At 35.8% G+C, this 22084-nt stretch overlaps 1 protein-coding gene and 2 long non-coding RNA genes across 3 annotated transcripts; all 3 read right to left on the reverse strand.

The window, feature by feature from the left end:
- Nucleotides 1–283: 283 nt before the first annotated feature.
- Nucleotides 284–2959, reverse strand: LOC147475889 (uncharacterized). Its single transcript, XM_086585564.1, has 2 exons — nt 1850–2959; nt 284–883 (listed from the first exon to the last, which is right to left on the reverse strand). The coding sequence occupies exons 1-2, from the start codon at nt 2957–2959 to the stop codon at nt 284–286; spliced, it is 1710 nt and encodes a 569-aa protein (XP_086441690.1).
- Nucleotides 2960–12593: 9634 nt separating this feature from the next.
- On the reverse strand, nt 12594–13213 carry LOC147475890 (uncharacterized). Its single transcript, XR_015208601.1, has 2 exons — nt 13076–13213; nt 12594–12831 (listed from the first exon to the last, which is right to left on the reverse strand). It is a non-coding gene; the product is annotated as an uncharacterized LOC147475890 (long non-coding RNA).
- A 3004-nt stretch (nt 13214–16217) lies between these two features.
- On the reverse strand, nt 16218–18375 carry LOC147475891 (uncharacterized). Its single transcript, XR_015208600.1, has 3 exons — nt 18309–18375; nt 17794–17916; nt 16218–16528 (listed from the first exon to the last, which is right to left on the reverse strand). It is a non-coding gene; the product is annotated as an uncharacterized LOC147475891 (long non-coding RNA).
- Between the last annotated feature and the right edge of the window lie 3709 nt (nt 18376–22084).

Here is a 22084-nt window from a genome sequence, read left to right on the forward strand (position 1 = left end):
CGATGCACTAGGGTGTGCAAATGTACCACCGATTCCATTATTTAAAAAATAGCCTAACAATTTCCAACAACATTTGAAAATAAATTATTAAGGATTTCATAACACTTAAAATATGACATAACCAATTATTCAAAAAGAACGAAAAGAAATAAAAGAATATGCACTATCAAAGTAACCATAATATCCAAAATTAATTTTCCAAACTACTAGAAAATCTTAAGATGATCATCAAAAAAGGAAGGCAGACATTTGAACATATTTTCAAAATTATTGCACACTACAATCAACGACGTGGTTCTAACAGTGATCTCAAATGAGGTTGCTCTGCAAGAGTAGATTGGAAGTCTTCTAGTTCTGGTGCTTCTAGCTTGTCCACTTCGCTAGTCATTCGCCTTGGTGAATGTATGACCACCCACCAATCAGGATATTTCAAATCCCTTGAATAGAACACTTGATGGGCTTCTTTAGCACAAATGGCCAGCTCATCTAACATTTTGTCGGAACTCTTGAGCCGATTAAAATTTACCACCACCAAGTTAGAGTCTGGGCATAGCTTACATCCATTGGTCTTATCTTCCACCCTAACCCAGTCACAATAAAACACCACTTCCTTGAAATTTGTGTAATTCACCTCTAGTATCTGTTTGATGACTCCATACCACCTAGCAGGCGCATCAATAGGATTTTTATCTTTCCTACTTGATGTAAATGTAGTAATTGCACTCATGCAAACACCACAGTCTTGCATAAGAACGGTTTCATCGTGAGACTTAGTAGAAAATACATAACCATTGATCGCGATACTTTCAAAAGTTTTAGCTTTGAACAATGGCCCTCTAGCAAAGAACCACAATTCAGATGAAGTGTCTCCATTCTCCAACAACTACAGAAAGAACATACCACAATTCAAAAAAGTGAAAATAACATAAAAGCATAACTTACTATCCTAATTAACAAAGACCTTATTATATAACCAAATGATAAAATCTGTTTGTATCTCTACTGCCTTTGCTATTCCTTTTCTCGCTACCTCGAACTAGATTGCAAAGACTCACGATACTCACTACAATTTATTCAAAGAAGTTAGTATATATGTGTGAATTTATTAATAGGGAAGTAAACATTCATGCCAAAACTAACACCTCAGAGTGATCATCAAGTCCATCGACTTCCAAACGGAAAAGTAGCCATCTACGGATTTGTACAAATTGCTCCTTCGACAAAATCACATCTTTACCTTCAAGCACGTAACCCTCATCACTATATTCATCATTTTCATCTAGAAACACTTGACCCGGTGGTTTTGTGATTCTTGGGCTGTGAATTTGGAATGTACTCCATTGCATACCTAATGGACTCGAGACAAGATCACTACTCTGCAATCGATCCTTCAACAAATCGCTTTATTCTTGGGTATATCTTTGCACTCCTTCATTGACCTAATTAAGTGATAAACCCATGAATGCATTTATTAATTTTATTTAAAAGCAAGGAAAAAAAATTGGGATTGAAAGAAGAATTATTTACCGCTTCAAACGGATACATCCAACGATCTCGAAGTTGGTCCACACATCAATGCCTCATCAGCTAGATGCACAACAAGGTGAATGCTAATATCAAAAATGATGGTGGAAAGTACTTTTCCAAAGACGCGCAACAACCCTCTGCAACCATGTACTTGGCATCTTGGATTTCTTTCCAATTACAACTTTCGAACACAAAAGGTTAAAAATAAGCTTATCTCGATGAAGAGCTTTCCGCAAAATCGGGGATGAGTTGGAAAAGCATGTTGAAGTAGCACGGGCAAAAGATATTGCATAATCACATGATAGTCGTGTGACTTCATTACAAGCAAACCAGGCGGATCAAGACTGACAATGTTACTCAGATTAGATGAAAAACCTGAAGGGAGCCTCAAAGTTTTCAAAGTTTTAAGGAAATCCATCTTCTCTACCTTATCTAGGAAGAACGGTGTTGTAGGTTTAACTTGTTTCCCACTTGCAGGGTCAGTTTGCATCCACTGATCCCGGTGTATGCCAAGTTCCCTCATATCCTCTCGTGCTTGGACTATATCTTTCGATTTGTCTTTCTTATTAAGGATCGTGCCTAGTATGTGCTCTGCAACATTCTTTTCAATGTGCATCACATCATTAACATGACGAACTTTGTGATAGATCCAGTAAACAAGAAAAAATAATATGGACTTTCTATACCATGCCGATGTAACTTCATTACCTTCATTGTCGTCAACCACAATTTGACCACCTCTCTTCCGCTTCTGACCAGGTTTATACTTCAAATAACTCAATGTTTGCAAAAGTACATCGCCATTTAATCGTTGAGGAGGAGTTCTACGCTCTTCTTTCTTGCTACCCATTAGTCCCAAGTACTTGTCGTTCCTGAACGGGTGATTACCTTTAAGGAATATACGGTAATCTAAGTACACATTTTTCCTACTAGACTTCAAATATATGGAAGAAGTATTGTCACCACAAACAGGACAAGCTTTGTAACCATGTGTTACGCAGCCCGCTAAGTTTCCATATGCAGGCAAATCATGGATACCCCACATTAGCATAGCCTTCAAAGTGAAGTTTTCTCTTTTGTTCATGTCATAAGCCGGCACTCCTTCCCACAACTCTTTCAACTCATCGTACAATGGTTCAAGAAAAACATCGATGTCTCCTTTTGGTGCCTTTGGACCGGGTATAAGTAAAGACAACATCTGAAACTCTGCTTTCATGCACATAGAAGGGGGGAGATTGTAAGGCACAGTGATAACAAGCCAACAACTATAACTAGTAGACCGAATGCCACGCGGATTAAACCCATCGGTTGCAATTGCAAGCCAAACATTCATACGCTCATTAGCAAAGTTTGGCCACTTTTCTTTACAAATTTTCCACTCGACTGAATCAATTGGATGACGATATAAGCCGTAGAAGTCTCTTTCGTGCATGCCATGTCATCTCATCGCTATCCACGGTATAGTATACAACCGCTTGAGTCTTGGAATTAAAGGAAAATGTCTTAATACCTTGTTAGGCTCCTTGGAATTCTTCTTCCCTTTACTCCCTTCCTTAACTTTAAACCTTGGTGCTTGGCACTTTTCGACATTCTCACAAATCTTTGTTAGCCTTCCAATATAAGATACAATTGTTCTCACACGCATGAATGCACGTAGCCTTCATCCCTAAGTCTTTCAACATCTCCTTCATTACCGGATATTTCTCAGGGAGGGTGTTACCTTTAGGCAACCATCGCCTCAACAAGGATAAGAGTAATTGTCATACCGGTTCGGACCAACCAAATTCCTTCTTTACATTATGAAGTTCTACAAGTGCTGAGAGAGTTGTCTCAGGACCCTCACATGTAGGATACAATTTTTCAGTTGCTTTTTTCTTATAATCGTAATACCTCTTTCCTAAGTCTGGTTTAGGAACATAAGGTTCATCAAATTCAATTCCCAAACTGCCATCACCTGTCACCGCATCACCGTGTAATCTAAAAGCAGAGTCGACAAAATTTCTCATCCCAATCCCGACATCCCCAATGGTTTCTTCCTCGGTGTCCCCCATCTCAAACCCATCATCAACCGAGGTTTTTTCCCCAATATTTGCAACCAATGGAGGATGAATAGCAGCGTTAGATAAGTCCTCACCGTGTAAAGTCCATACACGATAGGACTTCTCTATACCTTTTGAGATTAAATGGTATCCAACCTCTTTATAAGTCAACCAATACCTATTCCGGCACTTCTTGCACGGACAAGGACACTTCTTCCCGCCCAACTTCCACAATGCAAATTTAAGAAAAACCTCAACTCCCAATGAATGAACTAGCCTCTTTCGTTTTCACTCATCCATTCTTTGTCTATTGGTTCTGACATTCTATACTATATTTAGAAACCAGGGAAAATAATAGTCAACATAAATACCAATTAGCTAGTTTTCCAACTATGTATAAACAAAAAACAAGAAAGAAGCGGCATCATAAATATAAATAATATACACTTTACATGCATAAAATAAAAAACTAAATAAAAACAAGTAAATAAGTCCATTCAATCCTAAATACAGACATGTTTATTATAGAACTAAGGAATAATACTCTTCAAAGAAATATACACGGTCCCTTTCACCAAGTAAATATTTTTTCAGTTGAAAAGATAAGATTCAAATGCAGGTAACATTGTTTTCAATCCATATGGGCAGCAACAGTTAGAACACTAAATTTTGCAGGTGTATAGCTCGTCGCTTAATGCAACATATAATTTCCACCATATCTACAACTCAAAACTAACAAATACAATGAATATATGTCATGCGCCCATATTTTCAAAATGAAAGAGCCACTAGGAAATTGTATTTGTGAGTACAGATGCTACTTTAGCACTACCTATTGATTTGCTTTATTCTAGTGGAAGGCAACTAATGCAATTAAAATGCACCCGACCTAAAAGAAAAGGTCTAGCCTAGTTATATTCTTATATCCTCAACAACTAATTATCACATTTCAAGTAGTATGTAATCCAGGAGCTATGTACATAACCAACAAGGAAGCAAACTTTTATAACCACATCTATTAAACCAATAAAGATTAATATTTTACCTCAAAATTATACTTAGCTGCAACAAGTGAAACTTTTGAGAAAATCATCAACCCTTCAAAAGGAAACATATCAAGTATGAGAAAAAAACAGATACACAATAGATAAGTGTCATACCCCAACATTTTCAGAAAAATTGTATCCACGACTCCACTAACACATCTCTCTTTCTCAATGAATAAAAAATAATAATTACGGAATCACTAACTAAAAGAAATTCTATCTTACAGGTTGTTTCTCTAAGCCAACCCTAGAATGCACTACTCCCACTTACAAATCACGCAGACAACAACAAATTGAGGGTGCTATGAATAGATTAACATACAATCAATCAAGTATTTTCCAATGAATTCTCAATCAAATCATGCATACATTCGACTAATCTGAACAACAATCAACAGTTAACTTAACGGTATTCTCTAAACATGAAGTCTGTTGAGTATTTCAGTATTAATTTATATTTAATACTGAAATTAGCTCGAAACACTAACAAGGATCTCTATTAGAAAAATAAAAACAATGATTTCATTATAGTTTCTCATCGTAAGGACCAACACTAGCTAACGCTAGTTCCAATGCAAAATACAAAATCACTGGTTATGAGTTATGACATAATTGGATAATATATTCATTTGGAAAAAACAAAATTTGAAATTCAATAATAAAATACAAATTTTTTTTTTTCTTAGATAGAAATAATAAAAGACAAATCAAAATCCCATTTTCTCCTCTTTCTCTACCTTCAAACTCTTTTTTTTTTTTCTACATTTCTTAAACTACAATCAATAATTTCGTACTTCTCATTCTCATGCTCTTTCTTTTTCATTTTCTTATTTTCTTAATTTCAAATATATGATAGAAGCACGGATCAATGCGATTTATTTTTTTATTTCTTGCATTTAATAAATTAATAAAGAAGATTGATGACGAGTGTAAAGTGATGACATCTTACGAAGTTTGTTCTGAATTGAAGGAGGTTTGGACTGCCCCAAAGTGTGCAAAGACGTCTTTGCAACCCGATATGCTTATACGTTTTTACATATGCAAAAATGATTTTGCATACTTGGTATGGTATGCAAACATGTATTTACATACCTATGTGCACTGATATCTAATTAAGTAGTATGCAAAGATGAGATGTGGATTAACATGTTGTATACTTGCATGAAATCGATTAGGAGAAACCTATTGCAAGGCTAAATATTTAGAATGATTGTATAAGCTTTTAATGCTGATTCTGATTCACTAAACACACTAAAATAGCCTGATAAATTAAATTAGACGTGTGCAAAAACATGTTTACAAACAACCAAGAGTAGAGAGAGAGAGAGTCAGCAAAAAAGTAACCTTTTTAAATCAAGAATCTATGAAGAGATTGACTTGGTTCGTCGAGAATGAGAAATCGTAGAAGATCTTGAATAGAAACTAGGGTTCTTCGAGAGAGAGAGAGAGAGTGGTTTTTTTTTTCTGCCCATCTAAAAAAAAGAGGCGAGATTAGAATTCCTTTTCTAATTGTTAGCCGAAAAAAATAAGAAAAAAGAAGGGGGAAATGTGACCGCGTTACCAAATTTGCCCGCTTGTGATTTTTTTTTTTTTCAATTTATTATGCATATTTGTTTTCTTTTCTAACGGATATAAATGTTAGCATATCCCAAAATAACCGTGAAAACATTATTAAATATTAATTCAAGATTTTAAGTAACACTTGTTGTAGTAACTAACGGATATAATCATATTCGCTTGCATCGATAATGATTATATCCGTTACCTATTGAAAATTTGCACTGTTACAAAATGGCTATTATGGTGTAGTGCGGCCCTTCTATGTTCTGACAGATGTTGGCCTTTGTATGAACTCCTTCCTTTACTCTTTGTGATCAATGCAGACTCTGAAGTAGAGGCACTATCCAGACTCTGAAGTAGAGGCACTATCCGACTACCTTCGAATCTCCTCGGTTAGTATCATACTAACAACTTCATCATATTCAACTTAGATTTACCAGAAGAACCACTAATTGTAGAAACCGTGGCTTTCCAACTCGGTGGCATCTATCCAAGAATTGCGCAAGCCATCACCTCATCACTAAAAGTGATCTCAACTGACTCAAGTGGGTCTTTGGTCTCATTGAACAAATTGAGATGTTCTCTGAAAGAATCGTCCTCAGCTCAGACATTCTCAATGTAAAAAGCTTCGTTATAAGATGTACCTTATTCGCCGCAAAGGGTTGTTCATACATACTTAAGAGAGCTTTCATGAGAGACACTATCGTCTTCTCGTTCTTAATGTTGAAGGCTATAGACTTTGTCAAACTCAATTGGATTGTCGCTAATGCTTTTATGTCAAGCAAATCCCATGCTCCTTGTTCCATCGTTGCAGGCTTCTTTCCTACCAACGGTTCATAGAGATCTTTACGATAAAGATAATCCTCTATTTGCATCTTCCAAAAGCTGAAGTTTGTACCATCAAACCTCTCAACCATGGTTGTCGTCTTCTCGGTTGTCATTGCTCCAATTTGAACCAAACTACGGTGGAGTAATCTTCACTTAAGAAATTTCTTCAAACACCTTGTCTCAAACAACGGTGGAGTTCACCACTCAAGAATTTCTTCAAACACCTTCAATAATTTGATTCATAAACCAAAGCTCTGATACCAGTTGTTAGGAATTATAGATCACATTAATCCCGACTAATGACAATTATCCTCAAAATTTTGGAATCAATGACAATACAAAAACACCAATACAACCACTAAAGCAATAATGAAATAACAAATAATAAACGAACACAAAGAACTTACGTGGTTTGGCAATTGCCTACGTTTACAAGCACACCAAAATCCACTATAATCAAAGAGTTGTTTAAAATGTCATGAGCCTCACACAAACACTAGTCTCTCTCTCTCACACACACAATTTTGGCACTCACAAATTTATACTATTGCACTATCACAATGCACTCTCAAATTTGGCTATTGCCTTACACTAATTATTGCTCCAATAATGTACTTGATACACACTCCATACACTATGAGCTCTTTTAGTTGTGTCTTGTTTAATTCACTAGTCTCGTGGGGTATTTATAGACTCCCAATTGCCAAAACCGTGAGAATAGTTGGTTTCCAAAACCAACCTTAATTCCTAAACCATTATAGCTAGGATACGTGCTAGACAAGGAGATGTATTAGTTTCCAATTCCAATACTGGCGGGTTCCTTATTTCTAGTTTCCAATTTGAAATTCAAACATTTCAAACCTATGTGATCAGGTTCCACACCATAACAGGGTTAACACATACCACTAGAAATATGCTAATCGGGAGTGGTCTAGCATTTTCAGTCTATGTTTGGGCAATAGAACTAAAGCTGAAGTGATTAGAGCCTTCATATGTGCTACAGTCACTACCATTTAGCAGGAACAAAATTATAGAAGATTCCAAGCTACTCAACAATCTTCTCAGCATATCCTCTAAAGAATTATTGCAGATAAAAGGTTTTACATTCATGCTCACTTAGAGAAAGTCTCTAATATTGTTGTTAACCAAAACTTGCTGAACCGTTTGGGAATTGTTACTACTATGAAGGACATTACTCATATTCTATGCATATGGAGTAAACCAGCTGCAGGGAGAGTCAAATTAGATGTCGATGGGTCTGTAGGACAAGGACACTCAGGTTTTGGGGGAATTATTTGGGATGAGATGGGGAGCAATGTGCTTGCTTATACTGGATACAACACAAATGATTCAGTGGTCTACCAAGAACTGTTAGCCATTAAGGAGGGTTTACAGGCGTGCAAGATGATGAATTATGCACAAGTAGAAGTGGCATCGGATTCTTTGCGTGTTGTACAAGCAATCAAGAGAATGGAGGAACCTCTCTGGTTTTGTATGAATGTGCTAGAATCCATATTTCATTTGGTTCCTGCTTTTGATTATGTTGAATCCATATTTCATTTGGTATGAATATATATTTCATTTATAGGGAGACTAATAAGGCTGTTGATTACTTAGCCTCTCTGTACTTGAATGAATGTAATAGTTCTAGCTATGTGTTGATGTTCTATCCTCCTTTTGATGAAAAACTTAGCACTATTGTAATGGAGGATGGATTAGGTACTATGTATTAGAGATTTATTAATGAAAACGAGGGATGTTGTAATCCCATTTAATCGTCAAAAAAAAAAACAATGAGCATCCAAGTAGGTTGAACGAACTTATGGATTCAATTTCAGAAATGGTTTAGCTATATTTTCACCTTTGAAACTTTGAAAATGGACAAACTTGGGTGTGGATAAGGAAAAAAAAACATGCCAATTTTGCAAACATTACATCTTTTTTCACTTGTTCTCTGTTTGTATTGCTAGAATGTGATAATGTATTAGCGTTATACCACAGGAAATAGGAGAGAAAAAAGACACTTCATTAATTACAAGATTTCCATGAATAGTCATCCGGCCTCAAATGTGAATACATGTCACTAGAAAGTATAGTAGGCATGTGCATACGCACCAACTCTTTTGAAAACTTCCTTAACAACCACAACTATGACTATAACTATATATGAAAATGGACAAACTTGGGTGTGGATAAGGAAAAAAAAACATGCCAATTTTGCAAACATTACGTCTTTTTATCACTTGTTCTCTGTTTGTATTGCTAGAATGTGATAGTGTATTAGCGTTATACCACATGAAATAGGAGAGAAAAAATACACTTCATTAATTACAAGATTTCCATGAATAGTCATCCGGCCTCAAATGTGAATACATGTCACTAGAAAGTATAGTAGGCATGTGCATACGCACCAACTCTTTTGAAAACTTCCTTAACAACCATAACTATAACTATATAACTATAACTATAACTATATATATACAGTCCTTCTCTAAAAAGTAGCTATTTAAGTTAACTTTAAAATAAGTACGTAAATAAAACTTCACCTACAAAATGAATTCAAATCTTTTTTTTTTTTTTTTTTTTTTGATATTGTGTTTACCAAAAAATCCCTGATCACTTCCCTACTCTCTTCTCTTTTTTTCTCTCTATTTTCCACCTTTCTTTTTTCTCTTCCTTGGATTCACTGTTCCTTTTTATATCCCCCCCCCCCCCCCCTCTTCTCTTGCCATCCGTTGATCTGCCTTCCATCTCTTAGTCACTTTCTCACACTGTCCCTTTAAGGTTCCGCTGCTCGATCCCTATACACCCCATCCCATATTCCTTATCGTGCCCTCAGGTTGACCCTGACACCCCTTGGATCCCATGTCCTTAGGTGGCCCACCTTCCTCTGGCATGTCGCGGACTTGCTTTGGTGCTTCGCATTCTCCTCTCGTTATTTCACTTCGGGCCCCAGCTCATGGCATCTCATGGGTCATAAAACAGGCTGATACAGATATGATCTACTCAATATTAAGATCATTTCTACAAATTTTCAGCTCATTTGGAAACCTCTAACATTGACAAAAAACGATTACAAAAACTTAACATTTTTGGACCGTTAGATTTCTTTTTAAAGATGCCAACAATTTTTATCTATGTTAGAGATTTCCAAATGAGCTGAAATTTTGGGAATATAATCATTATGGTGAGTGTTTCATAACTACAAAAAATTATATTTGAATTTATTTTGTAAGTGAAGTTTTACGTACGTACTTATTTTATGTTAACTTAAGTAGCTACTTTTTAGAGAATTAATGTGGTGTATATATATATATATATATATATATATATATATATATATATATATATATAAATTTTCTATCAAATCGCTAACCTAATTACGTTTTTAAAAAACCTATTTTTTAATTGGGAGAGGGATCCCATTTTAATAGCTTACCTTAATTTAGAAGTGTGATTCCCATTTTAATAGAAAAATGATTTTCATTTTAATTAGATATGCTAGATAGGAATTCCCATTTTAATAGGAGAAGGATTCCCGTTTTAATTTGAAGTGCTAGAATTTCTTTTTTTAAATTGGAGTAGGGATCACGTTTTAATTTAGAAGTGTGATTTTCGTTTTTAATTGTCGAAGGATTTCCATTTTAATTAGAAGTGCTAGATTTTTCTTTTTAAATAGGGGAGGAATTCCTATTATAATAAGATAATGATTCCCCTTTTAATTAGATGTGCTAGAATTTCTCTTTTCAATAGGAGAGAAATGCCCGTTTTAATAGGAGTTGATGATATGAAATTCTAAGAGAGGTAGAAAAATACCCCTTGTGGGAGCTTTAATATTAATTAGAAAGTAGACCCGTGCATACGCATCGGCTCTTTTAAAAATTTGCTCAATAATAATAACTATACATATAGAAATTTTCTAACAAATCGTTATTCCTGTTTTCATTGCTAGCCCGTTTTAATTTTCTGACAAATTGTTTTAATGAAGTCTTAAAAATCCATTTCAAATTGTTTTAAAAACCCGTTTTTTAAATTGTGGAGGGATCCCGTTCATGCGTACGCACCGGCTCTTTTAAAAACTTACTCAACTATCATAACTAACGAATTGTTTTAATCAAGTTTTAAGAACCCGTTTTAATCTCTCAACAAATTCTTTTAATTAAGTTTTAACCCATTTTTTAATTGAAGTAAGGATCTCATTTTAATTTAGAAGTGTGACGACTTCCATTTTTAATAGGAGAATGATTCCCATTTTAATTAGAAGTGTTATATTTTTCTTTTTCAATAAGGGAGAAATTCTCATTATAAGAGGAGAATAATTCCTGTTTTAATTAGAAGTGCTAGAATTTCTGTTTTTAATAAGAGAATAATGCCCGTTTCAATAAGAGTTGATGATGTGGAATTTTAAGAGAACTAAAACAATTCCCCTTGTGGGAGCTTTAATATGAATATATAGATATACTATAAAGTAGACCCATATATACGCAGGCGGGCGGCACGCATCGACTCTTTTAAAAACTTGCTCAACAATCATAACTATACATAAACAAATTTTGTAATAAATCGTGATTCCTGTTTTCGTCGCTAACCCGTTTTAATTTTCTAATAAATTGTTTTAATCAAGTCTTAAAAATCCGTTTTAATTTCTCAACAAATTATTTTAATTAAGTTTTAAAAATCCGTTTTTTAATTGAGGGAGGGATCCCGTTTTAATTTAAAAGTGTGATTCCCATTTTTAATAGGAGAAGTATTCCCGTTTTAATTAGAATTGCTAGATTTTATTTATTTATGTATTCAATAAGGGAATAGTTCCCATTATAATAGGAGAAAAATTATTGTTTCATTAGAAGTGCTAGAATTTCCCTTTACAATAGGAGAGAAATTCCCGTTTTAATAAAAGTTGATAACGTGGAATCACTACAACATAACATGTTTTTAGCAGCGCCATACCCCATCGCTAAAGGTGCCTTTGAGCGTGGCAAAAGATCTGTCGCAACGCACCAGATGGCGTTGCAAAGGCGTGGCTAAAAAGTCGCGTCTCAAAACTCAAATGCAACGCCAAAAGTGGCGTGGCAAATGTTCCTAGTTTGTTGCGACGCCTATGGGTGCTGCTAATACACTAATTCCGTTGCTACTTCATTTATGAAAATTAAATTAATTACAAATTTATTTCAAACTATTTGCAGCGCTTGGCGTCGCAAAAGAGAGCTTGTAACAACTAGGATGGCGCTGCAAAAGTGATACCTTTAGTTTATACAACTAGGCGTCGCAAAAGGCAACCTTTTGCTACACTATTTCCATTGCAGAAAGTTTGAATTTTTAGCTGTATATTTGGCGTGGCAACAGACGTCCATAAATTTAGCGACACACCAAGTGTGGCAAAAGGTGTCTACGCTACCGTAGAATCAAATCTTTTAGCTACAATCAAATTATTATGAATGATATAAATTCCAAAAAAAAACACGCTTTATTTGGGACGATTTAGCATTACAAATGGTGCAATTCATACATATACCTATACATTTTCATTTACATAATCCCTCGCCCAAAACAATTTTTATAGAACACAATAACCCTATAACAATTCACCACAAATCATAACAAAATGAATTTCATTACTAAATCATCAATACAAAAGATCTTAAAGAATTCACATAACTATTTTTTGCGAAAAAACATCATCTCACATAATCTTAACAACATTCAACTAAATTTAGACAAATTATTCAAAACTAAAATTCCGCAAATAATGTCTATAGCATGCTAATTTGAGCAGCATCCACTCGGAGCTTCTTCTTGATTCTACTACTTCTGGCGACCAATCGACCAATCTGGCACAACAAATTAAAAAAAAAAAAAAAATCACTTAAATAAATTTATTAGAAACATTAATAAACCTAATATACACTCAATAAAAATCACTTAAGTAAATTTATTAGAAACATTAATAAACATTAGTAAACTTTTCCGACGACTATGCCCACCGTGGACTATCGGGTATGTCTGTTGTTGTTAACCATCGGATATACCTGCAGTGTCCTAACCAATTCAAATGATGAATTACAGGTCATGTACCTTATCATCTCTTCGATGAACTTCATTCAATGCTGAGAACCACTCTTGTAACGCCCCAAAATCTTAAATAAATATTACGAGGCGTTAAAAGACCACATTCAATATACTAATTTAAAATCAACGATAAACCATCATATATTTTTTTACTAAAAATCCGCAGAGTTTCCTCTCAGATTTTCAACATTTCATATACCTAAAACCTGTCATAACCTGAAAATCAAATAAAACACTTCCATATATCATATTAAAACCTCAACCGTAAACCCAACTACTAAAGATATTGATTCGCGGCACCGCTACTTAACCATCTCGACAAATGCCGCTTAAATCAAGTAGTCGCAGCGAAACCAATCTCATACCCCGATCGGTCTTTCACATATATGCACAACCCTCCATGACATCATATATAAATTAAAGTCATGCAAAACAAGTCGCAATAATTTATGTACAACGAAAAGGAATCAATATAATATACAGAAATAGGAAGCCACTACTTGTAACAAATATTAAGGTCACTTAACAACCCATATGATTCCAAGACGCTCCTTTTAAGGTTTCGCCTTGATTATTTAGTATGTATTCAGCTTATAGATCTCGATATGGAGGGATCTGTTCGTCCCTGTCCGTTTACACTCCGACGATCAACATTAAATACAAAGTCAATATATAATAATCAACTTGAAAAGAAATTGAATACAAAAGACAAGGTTGACACGTACCTTTAGCTGCTTACAAAAACTTACCGTTTGCCATTTGGTAAAAATCCTGCCATTTGGTAAAAATCCTGATGACCTCACAAAAAAAAAGTGGTTGTGTAGCATGCTTGATTGGCTGTAAGTTCCTTCCTTCGCAAATCTATTTTCTATACTAATGGTAGTGGACTAGTATACCTCTAGCAATGAGTGATCCAGAGCAGCTTTTGGTTTAGATTAACACAATTTATGTTGCTTTGCTGTTTACTCTTTAAAGACTGAGTAGCTTGGTGTTCAAACCGATCTACAGGCACCGAATGAACCGTATGTAGTTTCAGTGAGGAAGAGACAACAAAAGCTCAAATGCAATCGTTGTACCATATTCCGCCCCGAGAGTCAAAATTTACAGAGTCGGACTAATGGCGCCGCAGATGGGGTAATTGTGGCGTAAGCACATCATCTCGACTTAAACAAAGAAGACCACAATTTGCTCGCAGCGTCCGGTGGTGGGAAGAAGCGAAGATGGGTTGAAAGAGACAGCAGATTCAACTAGTTTTATGGGTCCCATGCATTTCTCTAATTCCACAAATAAGAGTCAGCAGGCATCTATGAAGAGTAGAAGCATAAATGATGTGAATCATCCCCTTCAACTCTAACCCCGCTAAAAAGGCGGTAATCGGCATTCAAGCAAATCTAGTGATTCTCACTGCAGAAAAAGCGTAGACATAAACAGAAAGATAAGAGCAAACCGCTCGATGGAGGTAACATTTTTATGTTAAAATTTATTAACAATTCCAATCGCCTTTTATTGAGCACGCCAGTTTTTCACTTTTGTAAACGATTGCTACAGTGTTGTTAATAACTCAAAAATTAAAAACGAAAAGACCGCCAACCAAGATGAACTTAGAGCTTCTAAGAAATTCAAGTCAGAAAAAATTTTAATAATGTTTGAAGAGGAATGGAATCCTATGCATGGTGTGGTAATGGGAAACTCGGTCCCACCTCGGCTAGTCTTTCATCCGCTAAAGCATCTATGAAGGGGGTATGAAGAAACATGGTGAATGTTTGTCTTCAAAGGAAGCAAAATTAGATACAAAGGACAACCTACCGCGGTTCTACTAAGAAGCCGAAAGACCTAGATCGGGTTTCATTGGATGTTGCGATTCTTGATACGAGGAAATTGGATACAAGAGATATGGGCTAAAGAAAAAGGAAAAGCAAATGAGTATCGAGAGTCGGGTTTTTCCATCGAGGCTCTTGCAGATGCTTTCATCTTCTTGAGGTCAACAGGTTTCTTTGGAGGGGATTCAAGATCATGCTTTCAAGAAGGGAAAGAAGGCCAAGGTATCAAATTAGAGGGGAAGGAATCTAGCAAAAGCGTGGGTGCTATTAGTATGGATTGAGATATAGATCATCCCGGATCCTTGATTCCGATGATAGAGATTTTGTGGCGGATGATATGGAAGAGGGAAAAAGTTATGTTGATAAGGACCACCAACCGTAACAATGTGAAGGTGGAAACATGGTGTCTCAACAGATGTTTGATAGTGTGGATCCAATCGAAAAGGGATTTAGCATACGGTTCCTTTACTTTGGTTTATCTACTTCGAGCTCTTCAAAAGTTTCGTGTTCTCGTAGAAAGCAAAGCCAATTTCCGCGAGGCAAAAGGATTCCCTGTTGAGTCGGTTTCATCATCTCCTTTGAGAACTTCTGAAAAAGGTACATCGACAGGGGAGGATTCTCACTGGGTAAAGATGATGCACCAAATGTTGGTTTTATCATCACGGGTAGCCCGAGAAGATGCTCGGATGGTGAAGGGGATGGTGGGAGCGGTCTTTCGGGTCGGGGAGGAAGGAGAAAGCTCACCTTTTGTTCATCGTGGATCTATGGAGTCTCATGTGCCCGATTATCATCGATAGGGAAGTCCATTGCACACCCGTTGACAAAGCCAAAGCACATACTTCCGAAAGCATTCTCGGTTGAGGTTGGAAACCATCATTGCATGAATGGTAGTGCTGAAACCTTTGACCACCGTGTCCAAACTTTGGGAACTTCCGGTAAGGAGCATGGTCATGATAACGAAAAGAGTAGACAAACATCATGGTTCTAATGGTTCTCTTCGAAAAGTCCGGAAAGGGTTCTTCGTTGAGGTCCAAAGACAAGCATAAAAGTTCAAGTATGATTTAGATAAAGGTAAAATCAAGGTATCCGGGTTCGGTCAATGATCGGGAAGAATTGTGTCCAATTAAGAACTCAAGGAACGTGGAGGAGATTGAAAGAAAAGATCCTTCACTTTACCATGAAGAACCAAGGGGTGGGAAAAATGGTCGAGAGGCATGGAGTAAAGGGGTGGTAAGGATGACAAAAGTTACTCAAGGAAGAACGAATATATTGGAAAATGGTCAAGTGAGAGTAGAAGAGAGAACCAAATCAAAATTTTCGTGCAATAATGCTACGAGATGTAAAAGTGGGTGCTACTTGCTCCAAGGATGGACACTCAAACAGCATCCAAGCCTAGATCTTAGCTTGTTGGATAGTTCACAACCACCACAATTGTTCGTTGGGAGCTTTTTCCAATTACAGGAATTCTAATTTCACAATTTAATATTAATTAGAAAAATAAAAACTGGCAAACACTTAACGTATTTCAAGGTGAAAAGAAAATATGCTTACATGGAGTAGCAAACCTCCCCATTTCCGCCACACACTGCCAAATCAGTGGCTATGCACATCAATATGCCTCCATCGACAACAGATTGCACTGTAGAGTCCATGAACATAAAAGGTAAACCATAAGGATCAAGATCCACGTAAAATACCAGTCACCAAGATAAGTGTAAATAGATTGTACAACCTGAAAGCATGCAGTGCCAAAGAAAAAGGGATCCAACAATGAAACTATCACTTAATGTGATGGCACCCAAACAACCTATCCTAGCTAGATTATGCTTTAAAACTATAAACTTATTCACGAGCATGAAGGGGGCTGAACAACTTACATTGCATTCCACTTCTAGCTTCTGCCTTATGGTAGCTAACTAACTTCATGTAATTTTAGTATAGTATTTGATACTAGCAGATGTACATATGGATTATTGAGTTCTATTTTGAACTAGGATAAAAAGACATGGATGAGCAGATCTTAGGTGTGCTAAATTTTAGAAGTTAGAACCATCACAAATTTGGACGTCAGCTATGATGGTCCATATCTATATGTGTTCAAAACGGACAAAAACATGCATACAGATACAAATATATTATGTTCTGAAATCCTGAAATCATAGTTTGTAAATCCAATTCAGTTTCAATAATAAAAAACCTCACTCTGAAAGAGTTGCATTCGCTTGCCTTGAATCAATAACAAAGACACAAATAATGAAGTATTGAAGTTTAGTGCAATAAATAGGAAATTACCGAATCTAATATATATGCGTGATTTATTTGTCCGGATGATTCGAAAGCTAGAGGGGTATTTAAATTCGTTGCGAAAAGTGGTGTCTCTAGAGGGGTATTTAAACTTGTTGCGAAAAGTGGTGTCTCAACCTACATCAGATTGTACACATTGAGTCCTTCAGGTGAACTAATATTTCTTTGCAGCCAATATTTTAGACTATTCTACAAGACACTCTTAATTAACCCATTAGTACTCATCTGTAATAGATTTATAGCTAGAGCAGAATGTAATAGTTAATCATCCTGATGTCCCAATTTGAACACAAGTCAGAGTGTGTGAATTACAATCCCAAGTCTATGAGGCGATATTATTTTTGAACTCTAGATTCGCAACTTAGAGGACAACTCCATACACATAAATGAAGAGTCAAACATAAAATGAGATATAGCTTCTAACACGGCATGGTATGATACAATGAAATAATCAATATACCATCTTACTGCTTAGCTAAGAATTTCAACTCTTAGCAATTTCATAAAAAATAGAGAAGCAAGGCTTAGAAATTAGATTTTGGACTTAGCAAACAGATGCTATACATAACCAATTTGCTATCGCCCTGACAAACTACGTACCATGAAAAACTGGCATTGAACAGCAGTTCCAAGCCTCCATCCTAGCCCATTGGATAGTTCACAACCACCACAATTGTTCATTGGGAGCTTTTGTCGATTACAGGAATATAGCTCACTAACTTTCTGCAATAATATGAATATTTTATGAGAACTATCAGCCAAACACACAATTAAGAAATATTTGCTAACATTCCCAAATTGAAAAGTGAATTTGGCTTAGTAGCATCATTTCTATCCATATGAGTAATTAAGTGCAATTGAAATATAGCTAAGTCAGGGTCATAGACAAAACTACATAAGAATTAGATGGGCCGAACAATATAGAATAAAGAAAAGTCAATTAATGAAATTAATCCCCCATGAGAACCAGCGTGAGGGGAGCTAGACAAACCAAAAGTTGAAGCTTAGATTAACCCAACACCATAACCAAAACTTTAATTTAGAGAAACCAAATTACTATAAACAATTGAAACAAACTAAAATGTGAAGGCATACTAAAGCAAAGAATACCCAACCTGAAAAATTGAAGATTCAAACTTTTTTCTCTAGTCGTAATCTCATTTGCTAATCAACCTATAAAATTAATTAAGCAAGTCAACCTTAAAACCCAAAAGAGATTCAAAATAAACTAAGCCCAATAAAGAGAACCAACCTAAAAATCAAAGCTTGGCCAGGTTGTGTAGGAGTAACCAAAAGTAAAAATTATCTTTTTCCCGAAACCCAAAATCAAAGTAAGAAATGGGTTAGAGAGAGAGAGAGTTGTTTGTGTGTTAGCTGTCGATGAACATGAGGAGGGTTTAGACTGGATTATTTGCAGGTGGGTATGGGAGCGGGCGATTGAAAAAAACAAGACCCGAAAAAAGAAAGCCCTTGTTCTTTTTTGCGTAAAAGGAAAAAGTTTGTTTTCGGGTTTTCAATTTTTCAGTTTTAAGGTTAAGCAACAAATAAAAAAAACCAACCATAAAAACTCTTTATGGTTAGCAACACCACTATGGTCGCAAGAAAACTAATACCAAATAGAGAATTTGCATTCATAAAAACTTGTTGCATCGAATGCTGCGCCGCAAATAATAAATTTAACTTTAGCCGTGACAACAGCGTTGTAAATAATAAAGCCCTTATAAAATAATTGCATCTTTTTTTTTCTCAAAATTATAATTAAAACCATTTGCCACGCAAGAGGTGTCATAACAGATAAATCAATGTACTCAAAACCTGATAGCACGACAAACTTTTAACAACCCCAGAAGGCGTTGCAATAGGTGACCTGTAGCAACAATTTTCTGGCGTTGCAAAAGGGTGCGTTGCAAAAAACCCTTTCTGTTGTAGTGAATTTTAAGAGAGTTAGAAAGATACCCCTTGTGGGAGCTTTAACATTAATACTAGCTTGTAGGCCCGTGCATATGCACCGGCTCTTTTGAAAACATTTATATTTTTAAAAAAAAATTGGGACTATCGTTTTAGTCGCTAACCCATTTTAATTTTCTAACAAATTGTTTTAAATTAAGTTTTAAAAATCCATTTTTTCAGTTGGGAGAGAGATTCTGTTTTAATAGGAGAATGATCCCCGTTTTAATTAGATACATTACATTTTCGCTTAATTTTCAATAGGAGAGGAGTTCTTATTTTAATGGGAGAAGGATTCCCGCTTTAATTAAAAGTGTTAGAATTTGTTTTAATAGGAAAAGAATTCTCCGTTATAATATAATAGAAATTCTCGTTTTAATAGGAGATGACGTGGAATTTTAGAAAAAATGATCGTTTAGTACTATGAACTTTGGTGGTTTTATCAATTTGGGCCACAAACTTTTTTTTTGAGCAAATTGGGTCATGACCTTTCTTTTTTGTATCAGTTTGGGCCACCATTATCATTCCGTTACTTCACATGCTTATGTGGCATGCCGGATGTATATGTGTCCGACCAAATGCTTATGTGTCACCGTTGAAGTGCACACCTAATCACCGGTGATGTGGCATCGAAATTTCAAAGTGTTTCAAACCCAAAATTTCACATAAGTTTCACAGAAATTTCACCAAAATTTCAAATTCACATAAGCCTACATATTGATTTCGGCCCAAGCCCAACAAAACCCAAAAAAAACCACTGTTCATCTTCCTCACCAACGCCTCCACCACCACCGGATTATGAGGATTCAACACCTTCCATTTACTTGATACTTTAATCATGGGATTAAAATTTTATGTGGACAACAATTCAGTAGTCAACACTCAACAACACTATCATCATCAACGTGGGCAATGGAGAAAAAAGAAGCGGTGGCAAAGGGAGCTACTAGTGTGCACCTTGACGCCTTAGGAAGAAGAATGGAGGTCCGGTCGTGAAAGCACTCAACCGATGAGGAGAGGGCGCCATACTGGTCTCAAAGAAAAAAAATGTCCCCGTGGTGTAAGCACTCATTGATTTGAAGGTTCAAGAATAGATCTTTGGTGGTGGTATCATCCAAAAGTTGCGTTTGAAAGGACCATGTTAACGTTAACATTACCCCCAGTTCCTAAAGCCCACATAGGAACAAGCCCTTGATGTTTAATGATATGTTTGTTGCTTGAAACTGCACTTGCTTGAATAGGTGCTAAACCAAAACGAAACCCCATCGTTAATAGGATCAAAGAAATCACTAGTAACGGGGCGTTTTCTTTTCTTCTTATTCATATCCGTTGTTGGTGTTTCTTGACTTGGAGATGTAGTTGGTATCTTTAAAGTTCCACCTACAGACATAGCTATAGCAGAATAGTTCCAGTTCGATTCTTTTTAATAATAGCTTGGTTCAAAGATGTTCAAGTAACCATCTAATAGTTTCACCATCGATTTATGACCAAGTTCTCTCGGTTAATCGAAATATTCTTGCGCACATATTCTTTGGCATATGTATCCTTCTTCCTCTTCCTTCTACTTTTGTGTGTCTATCTTTTGTTAATGCTCTTTTTGTTACGTTGTTGTTGGTTTTGTTATTTGCATCTGCATAGGTCTATCCCTCCTTTTCATAGAAGGATGAAAGAAAGGCTAGGATGCTAAGCATATGAAGACTCTCTTATGACATCATCATGCCACATCAGATGTTTCTAGGTCAATTTCAAAATTCAAAGCGTGATTTTACGATGACGACATTATGACATCATCATGCCACATCACCGTTTCTAGGTGTCAATTACAGCCAGAGCCACATAAACTTCGTTAAAGCACATTTGCATCCGTTAGTACATATCGATTTTGAAATAACGGAAACACACCAGTGGCCTAACGTGATAGATTTTGCAAAGGTCATGGCCCAATTTGCTCAAAAAAAAAGTTTGTGACCCAAATTGATAAAACCACCAAAGTTCATGGTACTAAACGGTAATTTTTTCGGAATTTTAATAGAGCTCGAAAAATATCTCTTGTGGGAGCTTTAATATTAAGATATAGATATTGATTGATTGATATAGAATGAAGTCTTCTTGTGCAAAATTGCAAGACCGCGCGACGTGGCTTACATTTTAACGAACCATGATAACTTGGAACTTTCTACAGGTCATATAATCATAATGATCATCATTAATTCAGAACTAACTGGAGAAGATCAAGTGTCGGTCGATGGTTTTTGGCTTATGAGCATATCCATAATGTATTAAATTACAAGGACACCATAGTTCTAAAATGTCATGAATCATGACTATATTTAACTAAAAATGTTAACTCAAGATATTCGGTTAAACAAATATATTAGTGGCTAATGATTACTGCATCAAACAAATCGGAGGTCGACCAGTTCATGAAATATAGGCATCAATAAATATGAAGGTCCCCATTGTGGAGCACATCACAGAATGACTTGTCAATGTCACATTGTTGCCCCGTTTTGTACGCAATTTTCTTCTTAGTTCATTAATTTTATGTTTAAGCCAGAGAGTGATTGCGAGTAGCAGTGTCGATCAATACTAATATCTGTAATGTGTTTAGACTTACACAGGTGGTTTACATGTTAAATATTTGCATGCCCTTGACTCCTTGAGACGTGTTCGTGTCTATAGTTTCTCTGGTGTTTCCAACTAGTTTCTCTGGTTTGTAAATCACCACAAGTTAGTGTGTTTCACATTTTTTGACTAGTACCACTTGCCACGTGCACACTCTGCGTATATTGAAAAAGAGTGTTATGAATTTATGATACTACCTTGATAAATTGAAGGGATAAATCTTGTTTTTGGTATATGAGATATACGTGTTTTTCTTTTCGGGATTTTTTTTTTTTTTTTGCGTTTCGGGATTTCAATTCTTCTTGATGAGGCTCAACTG

This window comes from Coptis chinensis, chromosome 9, assembly GCF_015680905.1.
Source record: "Coptis chinensis isolate HL-2020 chromosome 9, ASM1568090v1, whole genome shotgun sequence".
Taxonomy (NCBI): domain Eukaryota; kingdom Viridiplantae; phylum Streptophyta; class Magnoliopsida; order Ranunculales; family Ranunculaceae; genus Coptis; species Coptis chinensis.

Excerpts from the sequence above, each read along its gene's own strand:
- LOC147475889 (XM_086585564.1), bottom strand. The coding sequence starts at position 2,959 with ATGCACGAAAGAGACTTCTACGGCTTATATCGTCATCCAATTGATTCA. Across the intron at positions 884-1,849 it reads TTGATCCGCCTGGTTTGCTT|TTGTTGGAGAATGGAGACAC; the intron begins GTAATGAAGTCA and ends TTCTTTCTGTAG.